At 37.4% G+C, this 12180-nt stretch overlaps 1 protein-coding gene across 4 annotated transcripts in view; it reads left to right on the top strand.

The window, feature by feature from the left end:
* LOC150079340 (cyclic AMP-dependent transcription factor ATF-1-like) overlaps positions 1-12180 on the top strand; it is a 190484-nt gene that overhangs the window by 104323 nt on the left and 73981 nt on the right. For all 4 annotated transcript variants that reach the window (XM_090382634.1, XM_090382635.1, XM_090382636.1 and 1 more), the window contains 2 exons: positions 2457-2549; positions 10569-10884. In XM_090382634.1, the coding sequence (XP_090238760.1) occupies positions 2457-2549; positions 10569-10884 (409 nt within the window). The remainder of the gene's footprint in view (positions 1-2456; positions 2550-10568; positions 10885-12180) is intronic.

The raw sequence follows: 12180 nt of genomic DNA, 5'->3' as shown, positions 1-12180 counted from the left end.
GCTGTAATAGAAGAAAGTGTTGCAAAAATTTAGGCATTATGTAAGATCGTTGTATTAGCATCAAAGCACTAGCTACAGAACTCCAAATTAGTGTAGGGCCTGTGGAGAACATCAGTTGTTGCATATGAGTAAAGTGTCTGCTAGATGGGTTCCCAGCCTTCTACCCCCCTTACCAGAAGAAGGAAAAGGAAGAATGTACACATGAAATGTTGTCAATGTGCCAGGAAAATCAAGAGCAGTTTTTTTTCATGGCTAGTTGCTGTGGATGAAACTTGGATCTGTCACTACGATCCCAAACTACACAAATGTAAAAACAGTGGAAGCATACGGAATCACCACCCCCCTAACGAAGCAGGCAAACAACCTTCTACTATAGGCGCCTCCGTAGCCAGGTGGGAAGGAGCAGCAGTGCATAGCACACGCTTCTTGATTAGACCGGGGTTCGAGCCCGTCACCACCAAATATGGAGGATGCGGAAAAGTCAGGGAATGACCACCGCATATCCCGGAGCAATATGGCCTTAGTTGCTAATGCTCCTAAAAACCAAATAACAACAACAACAACCTTCTACTATAAACACAACAAAAGAACAGATAAACACTCGGGGATTGCACGCAGGGGCGAAACCCCAACTACAAAATAAACCAGACTGGGCCATAGGTACATTGACTGTGACAATGAAGAAGGAAGAACAAGAAGTGAACTTAATAATGAACACCCACGAGGTACATGACTAGTCGCCTACAACCACAAGCAGAAGCTTTGTTCCAGATATGAGGACATCCACTTATCTGGAACAAAGGGATCCTTGCTCATGTTCCAAGACAAACACTGGACTGATAACTCAGATGGAGTTGATGTGTGTGACACACAGTCCAGCTGCCGATGCCACATGGCAATCTGAGCTGGGCAACCTAGCCCGACTCCCTTTAAATCCTGGGGTGGGAGGGCCCATCCCTCCTTTCCTTCTGGCGAGGTATGTGCATACCTCACTGATCTACTGGGGTCGCCTACTCTACTGTCCCCATACTTCTGCCTTACTTCCCCTCCCCGTCTACATTCTCCTCCCATTCCATTTTAATGCAAACGTATGCCCCCACACCAAAACCTTAAACAACTCCAAATTAACTAAAAAAGGCCCACTTTCGGCCTTTTTACATCTAAGCGATATTTTCCCATGAAATACATATATATTTTATATGTGCATGTGTATATATGTATATATTCTTATATATATATAATTATTATTTTTTATTTTTTTTATTTTATTATTATTATTTTTTTAGGTCTTAGCCGTTGAAATCTCAGGACATTAGGTGGCAGGACCTGCCAGAGTAAAAATAGTCTACTAGGTTCCTGGTCTGCCTCCACTGGGCATAAGTGGGGCAACGTTGGGCCTCAGCAGGGGTCTAGTGGCTAAACAACCAGATGAACTACGGTACACGACATAACACAAATTCAATACCCACACACTTTTAAATCTCTGGCTTTTCCAGCAAACTGGCACACCCACAATGTAAGCAACACGGAGATGGGGGAAACCCTAGACATCAACTGCCGCTAGACATCAACACCCTTTACACTTTACCCCCTAAAAAGGCAAAGGTACAGTCAAGTCAAGTGCTGGCAAGGTGATGCTGTTAGTTTTTTTGGATCAGCATGGTGTGATACTGACAGATTACCTTTGAAAGGGCTAATACTGTGATAGCAAAATATTATTCTAACCTCATAAAGCTATGTGCTGCTATAAAAGAAAAAAAGGTGAGGTACGATAATGCCCCTGTGTATTCCTCACATGGTACAGTGAGGTGTGCCCATGAATGTCAGTTTGAAATATTGCTGCATCCTGCTTATTCCCCCACCCTTGCACCCTCGGATTTCTTCCTCTTACCAGCCCTGAAGTCCTTTCTTCATGAAAAACACTTTGCTGCTGATAATGAGGTGATTTCTGCTGTTTAGTCATAGTTTGAAGGATAGTTAGAGGACTTCTACAAAACTGGCTTGCGGAAGTGTATTGAGAAGTGGTAAAAATGTCATTTTGTCAGGTGACTGTTGTAAAAGTGTAAAACATGGTGTTTGTTTCAACCTATCACAACTACTTCTGGGTGAATACAAATCTTTTTTGAACCCCCCCCCCTCGTATATGCTTGTGTATAAATTTTAAAATATGACTTCTTATTGCTGAAAGTTTTTATTATTATAAAAGTAAATTTTTCTGCCCTTGGGGCTTACAATGTTGATCACACAATCCCAACTCGTTTGAATGCTCTGTCCATAATAAGGTCAAAACATGTAAGCAAATCTACTTTTAATGATGCAGAGAAGTGTCTTTTTTATTTAATTGATCTTTTATACTTAAAATATGGACTTTTTGAACAACCGTTGTATATGTACTGTAATATAGCATAGTTATTATTAGAATTAAATTCCTTTTTTCTTTTTTTTCCCCTTCTTAGATACCTAAGAATGTTATTCTTCTTAACAAATTAACAGGGTCTGGATCTGTGATACACAGCACAGATGGTGAAGCAGGGGTTCATCCAGTCCAGGTAGTATGTTAACAGTTTTGCTGGTTTTTTTTTTTATTATTGTTTTCAGCTAGGTTTTTTGTACATTATTGCAATACAGTGGGACCAGTTATCCCAGGAAAACAGGTCCAAGACTGGCTTGGATAGTAGAAACCCACCTTTTTCATGAGAGTTTTAAATTCATTTATTATTGCACTGTATTTATTATGTACTATAATTATAAAAAACATATTGTATATACAATATAATTTTAAACAGAATACTGTAGAGTGTAATACAAGGTGGCCAAAATGTCACTTGATACTTAATTTAATATGAATTTCAAACAAACAAATTTTATATAGATAATTCTTAATTCTACATGTATATCCATAATCTCACAACACATGCATGAACTGTGATCATCCAGCCTGCCAACAACTTTGAACACAAGCCATCAGCCATCTATTGTTGAATTTAATTTCGTGCTTGTACTGCTTAGACATGTCTATGGAGGAATGAATTTTTGCTTGGAAAACATTTTATAAAATTAGAATTTTATAAAACTCTAACACACCATTGCATCATTTGCTGTATAATTTGCATGATAAATTGTGTGGGTCTGTGTTAGATTCACCCTGATCTTGGACACCAAGGATACAAATATTTTTATGAATATTTTGCAAATAGTAGTTCAAAGTTCAAGAAAGTTGGCTTGTAGGTTAGTACCAGAAAAAGGAGTGTCAATAAGTTTGGTGTAACACTTTTTGGATGAAGCGAAATTCAAGTGTTACTTTCTGCAGTGTGTTCCTGGATTAACTGAAGGGGATTGAGATAGAAGGCTCCAATTTTGTGAGACAATTTAAACTAACACAAATATGATAAAGCTCTTTTCTAAAAAATTGTATGGTCAGATGAAGCCAACTTTATATTAATATTAATATAACGATTTAATATAAATAGCATATTAGGTTTTTATTTTTTTTTTTTCTTAAAACAGTAACCAGTCAAGCTTACCTTGAAATGCTTCAGAATTATATTGTACCTGGTTTGAGGGCGAATCATGAAAATTTTGATGAACTTTTATTTTGACTTAGAATGAAATGATATAGTTGATCTTGTTTTTAGTGCCAGATATTATTAGCGTTGTAGTTAATATTTTTCAACAAAAGTACTGGTTGAGAGTGATACTTTCACATAAAGAGTTATGAGAATTGTGTCATTGACAAATTTGAAAAAAATTGTCACTTCCATCTTAGTCATGCATTCTTTTAATAGCTCCAAGTATCGAGCCCTTTTTACTTTTTTGGACTTTGGCCAGTATCAGGTTTAACACAGATACTTAGTGGATGATTAGCAGATGAGGCTTGTGCTCTTCAGGTAAAGAAACCATTAGATGGCAGTGACCATAGTGTATTGATGTGGGATTTATTTGAAGGTATAACTGTTGTATAGAGTAAAAAGGTTTGCATTTGCAATGACCAGATACTCATGACCACAACAAATTTAGAGCCTAAAATCTGGGACAATTTTGGAGAGAAAAAAAAAGGACAATGATGAGAACTTTGCCATGTTTAGATAATATCTGCAGGCTCTAAAAATGAAAAAGAAATATATATAAAACTATTATTAAATATACTTTAAAAATAATTACATTAATATATTTGAAGAATAATTAAGAAGCACAGCAATAAAATAAATCAGCAGGCTACAGTTTTATTCAATATTTTATTGAACTTCTTCCCATCTAATCATATTATTTTGATCATCTTGTAAATATCTCTACATGTAAATATCTCCTTGTCGATCAATTCGGCCCTGGAAAGATTGTGCAAGGCTCAAGGGGTAGAATTTTTTTCAGCAAGGACTGTACTTGTTAACAGGAGAGATTGCTTCTACAGGGACAGGATACACTTAAATAGAAAGGGTGCAAGAATATTTGCTGATGCTATCGAGGCAGTGTTAGGTGGGTCGGAAAACTGCTAGCTTGGGGGGAGACAAAGACCAATAGACTGACAGTAGCCACTGGCAGAGGTGAAAGAGATTCTTGCACTGCTTCTATTAGAATGAGCAGAAGCCTGAAAAACAAGATGCATGGTATTTCAGAGACTGCTGGGAGCCATTGCGGTACAAGTAAACACATGGGTTGTGTTAGGGTAGCTAAGAATAGAAACAGGTGCAGGTATACTTGCGTGTACACCAATGCTAGGAGTTTAGTAAATAAATTTGATGAATTTGAGGTATTGTTCAAAACATCAAAGGCAGATATTGTTGGGATATCAGAGACGTGGTGTCACACAGATATAAGGGATGCAGAACTGCAATTTGGGGAGTACAACGTCTACAGAAAGGATAGACAGGATAGGAAGGGGGGAGGGGTTATGCTATTAGTTAAGAAACACATAAAAACCAAGGAAGTGAAGCCAGTTGAGCCGGACAGTGCAGTGTTGAGTCAGTTTGATGTTACATGAGCATTGGGAGATCAAAATTGAGAGTAGGAGTGTGCTATAGGCCTAATGACTCTGATGAGTATAATAAGGAACTGTACAGGGAAATAGAGTGGGCCAGTAAACCAGAGAGTCTTATAATGGGAGATTTTAATTTCCCAGATATTGACTGGAATTTGGGGGCTGGTTACTCACACACTAGCAGGGCTTTTGTGGATTTATTGGATGATTGTTTTCTACATCAGCATGTTCGGGAGGCAATTAGAGGGAGTAATACTCTTGATTTGATTATCAGCAGTGATTCTTCATGCATTAAGAATCTGCAGATAAATGAACCACTAGGTGGCAGTGATCACAGTGTGCTGAAGTGGGATTTACTCAATGAGGTAACTACCATTAGGGGTAAAGGGAAGGGTTATTGCTTCCGTAAAGGCGACTACGATGGACTGAGACAGTATTTAAATTCTATACAGTGGGACCAACTGATGATGTTACCAACAGCAAATTCAAAATGGGAAGCATTCAAAGAACTTATCTTGGAAGCTACTAGGCTTTACATACCAACTAAGAAATATTGTTCAAGGTTTAGGCCAAAATGGATGTCAGATGAACTAATGAGGCATATGGCAGAGAAGAAAAATGCATGGGATACTTACAAATTAACACATGACACAGAAGCCTATGATAGATACAAGTTGATATGCAACCAAATTACAAAGGAGGTTAGGCAGGCGAAGGCAGATTACGAGAAATCCTTGGCAAGGGATGCAAAGAAAAACAGCAAAGAGTTCTTTACTTATGTAAACTCTAGAAGGAAGGGGATGAATCAGATTGGTCCACTTGATATTGATGTGTCAACTGTTGATGATCCTGCTCAGGTAGCTAACAAACTAAATGAATATTTTGCATTGACATTCACACATGAGGAGTTATTCAGCAAGGGGAATGCCAGAGGTGTATTCAACTCTAGTAGTAAGCTACAGAATCTTGAAATAACTGGGAGTAAAGTGGAGGAGAAACTGTTGAAGATAAACACAAGAAAGGCACCCGGGGTGGATGGGATCTATCCAGTTATATTAAAGGAGGCAGCAAAGGAAGTAAGCAAACCCTTAGCCATAATTATGAGAGCTTCCTTGGACTCAGGGGAGGTACCCATAGACTGGAAATGTGAAAATGTGACCCCAATTCACAAAGGAGGATCAAAGGCTGACACAAGTAATTATAGACCTGTGAGCTTAACTTCTGTTCCAGGAAAATTAATGGAGGCACTGGTTAAAGAAGCACTGCAGGATCATTTAGACAAGACTTCAGTTATAGCTCAGACACAGCATGGTTTTGTTAAGGGGAAGTCTTGCCTGACCAACTTGATTGGATACTATGATGCAGTCACAAAAGAACTGGATGCAGGGAATAACTTTGATATTATATACTTGGATCTTAGAAAGGCTTTTGATACTGTTGCACATGGAAGACTGCTACACAAATTGGAGCAGTATGACATTGGAGGCAAATTGCTGCTATGGATAAAGGGGTGGTTAAGGGGGAGAAGACAGAGAGTGGTAATCAATGGACACTGCTCATCGTGGACTAATGTTATTAGTGGAGTTCCTCAGGGCTCAGTGTTGGGTCCATTATTGTTTTCTGTATTTATAAATGATATTGATGATGGTATATCAAGCTTAATGTCCAAGTTTGCAGATGATACAAAGGTTGGCAGGGTTGTCAAGGACACTACTGACACTATGCTGCTGCAACAGGATCTGGAAAGGTTGAGCAGATGGGCTGAGAGGTGGCAAATGAAGTTTAACATTGACAAATGTAAAGTACTACACATGGGAAACAGCAACCCCAGAGCAACGTATCAACTCTGTGGTACTACACTGACAGTGGTAGAGAATGAAAGGGACTTGGGGGTGGTTGTGCAGGCAGATATGAAGTTCTCTGAGTAGTGCAGACAGGCTGCAAGAGTAGCTCATGGAGTGTTGTCAATGATATATACATGAATTTTTCCAGCAGGGATAAGGAGGTGATTATTCCATTGTATAAGGCAATGGTCAGGCCACACCTAGAGTACTGTATACAGGTCTGGAGGCCTCATTTCAAGAAGGATGTAGAGCTGCTGGAACGAGTACAGAGAAGGGCAACAAGATTAGTGAATGGAACAAAGGGGTGCTCTTACGAAGAAAGGCTTAAGTTTTGCAAATTACAGTGTCTGGAGACTAGGCACCAGCGAGGTGATCTGATAGAGGTGTATAAAGCCTTGAATGGTTTAAGCATGCTCAATGCTGATGGGATTCTTCCTCTAGCTCAGAAAAATCACCCGAGAGGGCATAAATTCAAATTGAGGAAAGACAGATGTAGGATAGACGTGTGGAAATTTGCCTTTAGCCAGCGGGTGGTTGGTTGGTGGAACAGACTTCCATCCCTTGTGGTGGAGGTTGATAGCCTAAATAAGTTTAAGGCTCAGCTGGACAGGTATTTTGAACGAACAGAGGGGTGAAGTGGAAGTGGGGTTTTTTTTTTTTTTTTTTTTTTTTTTGGCTGATGCTGCATAAGCTTGCTTTCTTGCATCAAATGCCTCTACTAATGCTAATGCTAATTTCAGGTAAATTTACATAAGTGAATTTTTCCATTTTTCTTTTTACATCAAGTATCCTTCATCTGATCACCAAATATTTATTTCTGAAAATATTCTTTCACCTTTTCAGTAAGTGCAAAATGGTAAACAAAAGCCACTTTTAGTTTCCAAAGCCTACTCTTGAAAGACAAACCTCCATTAAAAAAAACCCACGTAAAATCTATTCCGTCATTTATCGTTCCTTACGTTTAGCTCTTTAATGTGAAATTTTTACAAAATCTAATTAAATAATAAGTCTGTCAATTTGAAACTACATATATAATATTTTTACACATATTTTGTACTTTCTCATGACTGCTGAACTTTTAAAAGCATTCATTCCATAAATTTGAGTTCCTTAAAGGTTCCTTGAACCCTTCAAGGAATTCAACCCATTTTTCTAAGTTTTTACATTCATTTTATACATAATATATTTAATCTTTAAATTATTTCATTTGTTCACTCTGAATATTGTGATTAATTAAGATTTTGCAAGCACTGCTTTTCATTTGTTCACTTGCTTTGAGGAATTTTTTTTTTTTTTTTTTCTGTGCATAATTTCAACATTTCAGTCATTTGCACTTAATGACCTCTCTCTCTTATGCAATTTTCTGAGCATTCAGTTTTTAGTATTCCCTTATTGAATATGGCAAGCATACTATGCATAACATTTAAATATGCTTCATTTAATAGTTAATTCAAAAAAGTTCACAATAAATTTAGGTGGCTTTTCAACTGCAAAAAACAATGGCTTCAATACTCTGAAAATTTTCAGTACTCGATCGATCACTTGCTATAAGCACCTCCGTAACCAGGTGGGCAGGAGCAGCAGTGCATAGCACACGCTTCTTGATCAGACTGGGGTTCGAGCCCATGACCACCAGATGCGGAAAGGTCAGGAAATGACCACCGCATATCCCTGGAGCAATATGGCCTTAGTTGCTAATGCTCCTAAGAAAAAAAAAACAAATAACAATAACTTGGTATAAACTTAACCATAATGAGCACATTTTTCTCTGCACTCCTGGCTGTATTGTTTTATACAGAGAAATACAAATGCCATTTATGAAGTTATATTTGGTTGATCTGGTTTGACTTTGAAAATAAATTTGAGCAAGCGGAGATGATAGAAACTGCTGGTAAACCAATACATTTTAAAATTTTTGAAAACCGAAGCATTTATACATACCAAAAAAAATTCTGTCTTAGACAGTTTTTAAATTCTTTTCTTGATCATCTGTATGTAAGTTAGATATTAGCAAATGCTAAGTGTTCAGGAACGTAATCACATAAGCTGCTAAGCTTTTCATACCATTTAAGAGATATTATTCAAACTTTAGATCTAAAGGATGTCAGATAAACTGATGAGATTAGTGCCTGAGAATAAAAATGCATTGGATGATTAGAAATTATCAAGGGACATAGAATTTATAGTAAGTACAGAATAGTCTGCAATCAAGTTACTAAGGAAGTTAGGCATGCCGAAGTAGATTATAAAATCTTTGGATAAGCAATGAACGGTGGCAAAGAATTCTTTATTTATATTACCATTAGAAGAAAAGAGTTAAATCACATTGGATTATTAGATATGAATAGCATAACTATTGATGATTCTGGAAAAGTTGGCAAAAAAACTAAATAAATATTTTGCATCTACATTCACATGTGAAGAAATTTTTAGGGATGGAGATATCAGAAGTATACCAGTAGTGAGTATACTTCCCAATTCTAACCAAGATGAATACTCACTTCCTAATTTTCTAATCATTTGATGATTTGATGATGAGCAAATAATTAGATAATAGCAAATAACTAGATAATCATTTGATGATTAGAAAATCAGTATGGAACTCTGCTTCAGCTAACCAGAGAATGTTGTTGAACAGATTAGGATGATCCTTTTTCCCATGATATGTGTTCATTAAGTTCCATGCATGAGTGATATTCTTCCATAAACAATTCTTGGACATAATGAGATTTCCATGCTTTGTAATGCAGTTCCTTTTTCAGCTTGTCACGGACTGTATAACATGTCATTACACTTTCTCTTGCAGACTGTTTTATGGGTTTTCATTTGAACAGCTGTAAGAGAAAGTGGAATGACATGTTATACAGTCCATATGATACAAGGAAGCAAGCTTATAAAGCATCAGAAAAAAAAAAAAACCCTTCCCACATCCCCACCAATATTTTATTTAATTCTTACTGGAATTTATTCAAACTACCCACTTACTTCCACAACAACAGATAGAAGTTTGTTCCAACAATCAACCATCCACTGGCTGAAGACAAACCTCCATGCTTGCAACCATCCTTCCTCAACTTAAATTTATGCTCCCCTCATGTGTTGTAGTCTGAGAAAGAGGAAGAATGCCATCAAGCATTGAGCTTGTTCCATTCACTCAAAGCCTTAAACACCTCAATCAGATCACCTTGCAGGTGGCTAGTCTAGAGATGCTACAGTTTGCAGAACCAAAGCCTTCCTTGGTAAGACCACCCTTTTGTTCCTTTCACCAATCTCCTTGCCCTTCTCTGCACCCATTCCAGCAGATCTACATCCTTCCTAAAATGAGGTCTCCAGTGTATGCACTACTCAAGATGTGGCTTAACTATTGTCTTGTACAATGTTGAAGACCTGTCATTTATCAAAAATAGAAGGGATTTTTTTTTTCCTTTTTGTCTTGTTTTTGTGGCCAGCAGGATTTAAACTGCTTAGCAAATGTAGAGGGCTCAATTCTCATAGCAAAATGAAATTTGCCGTTACCATGAGTTGCCTTTGTATTGCATTACATTGAAAAAGATGGCATTTGCAAAAGATTAATCTGCAATTTATATTTACTGAAAAGATGAGATGCTGCTCTGATACCTGATATAGAAACATACTGTCATAGCAGTGTCTTAATCATTCAATTATTTTGGAGAGGATATCTGAGAATTTTTATTTATAATTACCTTTAATATTGTTTTACTAATTATATAAACCAATGTATTTTTCAGCTGATTTCAGCTACAAAAGTAGATAGTGATACAGAAACAGTTACCATAGCAACTTCAGATGACTCAAAAAAGAGGCGGGAAATCTTGGCAAGAAGACCCTCTTACAGAAAAATACTTAATGATTTGTCCTCAACTGAAGCCCAAGGAGCTGTAGCAGGATTGGCTGCTGCTGCTGCTGCAGGTGGAGAGGTAAAAGAAGAATCAAATGAAGGTGGGGGATCAGCAGAATTATCCACTCAAGAATCAGAAAACGGAGCAGTTGGAACTACTATTTCTGTAGCAGGAGCACAGTATACTACTGCAGGCCTTTTGAAGGGTGGGTAAATACTTATGTACTCTCTACCTACACACACACACACACACACTAGCCAGGTGGGTAAAGCACCTGCCTGGCAACCCAAAGGTCGCGGGTTCGAATCCCGCCTCGGGCTTGGATCAAAGTACTGCAAAAAAACCTTGGGAGGTGCATTATGGCCACAGAAGCCGATGCGCCAACAACTACCAAAAAAAAAAAAAAAAAAACATACACACACACACACACACACACACACACTGGTTTCATCTGATCATATATAAGAAGAGGTTTTTATTTTGGGGTATGACAATTTTTGCAGATTCATTGTATACCATGTGAAAATTCTGTGCATGACAGTACTAGACCAAAAATGACGTAGCCCAGTGGTTAGGAGCGAGAGTGCATAGCACGCATTTCTTGAGTTGGACCAGGGTTCAAGCCCGTGACTACTAAATACATTAAATATTTGTATTGACGATTTATTGTAAACTCTACTGACTTGGTTGTCGTGCCAGAGTATAAATAAAACAGAAAAAACAGAAATACAACCTTCAGCATGCCATGCTATAAACAGTAAACAGTTTTGCATTTGGATTATGAATATTTGTGAGTCTGAATTATTGTCTGAATTTGTGATTCTGTCAGACATTGACAGTTGTCAGTGTTTAACATTGTTAGAACTATATTTAATTAATTAAAATTTAATTTAGCATACAGGTGACCCCCCGCTTAACGCTGATAGTTCGTTCCGGGAAAACAGAGCGCTAAGTGAATCCACGCTAAGTGAGCGCCATATTCCCATAAGGTAACATATGTATTTGTGAGTTGTGGTCTATTCCATAGGATATTTTCTAATCAATAATAAATGGTAGTGAAAATATGCACCAATGTCGATTAAAAATATTTAATATTCAGAATTTTGTACATATAAAATATTCTACATTATATACACATATAATTATGAGGTAATTAACTAACGAAAATCATGAATTTATTAATTCGATGGCCCTGTGCTCTCGAGTTTTCGTATCTTTGGACTGACAAATGTGTCAATTTTGGGTTGTGCTTTGGCCTCTTCCTCTCATTGTACAACGTCATGTAGGGATTCATTTCTTTCTTCAAATTTCTTATTACCTTGGCACTTCGTTCCATGTCAGGGTCGTTCTCCCGGAAATAATCACACATTTTTTCGAAGTGTTCAAAAGCTTCACTAAGTCCTTTTTCAGTCAGCGACTTCATCGGTTCTTCATCTATAGTATCTTGATCATCATCTCCCTCAATAGCAAGCTCTTGTTCTTTTATAATTTCCATTAGTTC

The sequence above is a fragment of the Mastigoproctus giganteus genome, chromosome 10 (genome assembly GCF_048544385.1).
Source record: "Mastigoproctus giganteus isolate SK-2022 chromosome 10, ASM4854438v1, whole genome shotgun sequence".
Classification (NCBI taxonomy): Eukaryota; Metazoa; Arthropoda; class Arachnida; order Uropygi; family Thelyphonidae; genus Mastigoproctus; species Mastigoproctus giganteus.
This window is presented reverse-complemented; position numbering and strand designations above follow the sequence as displayed.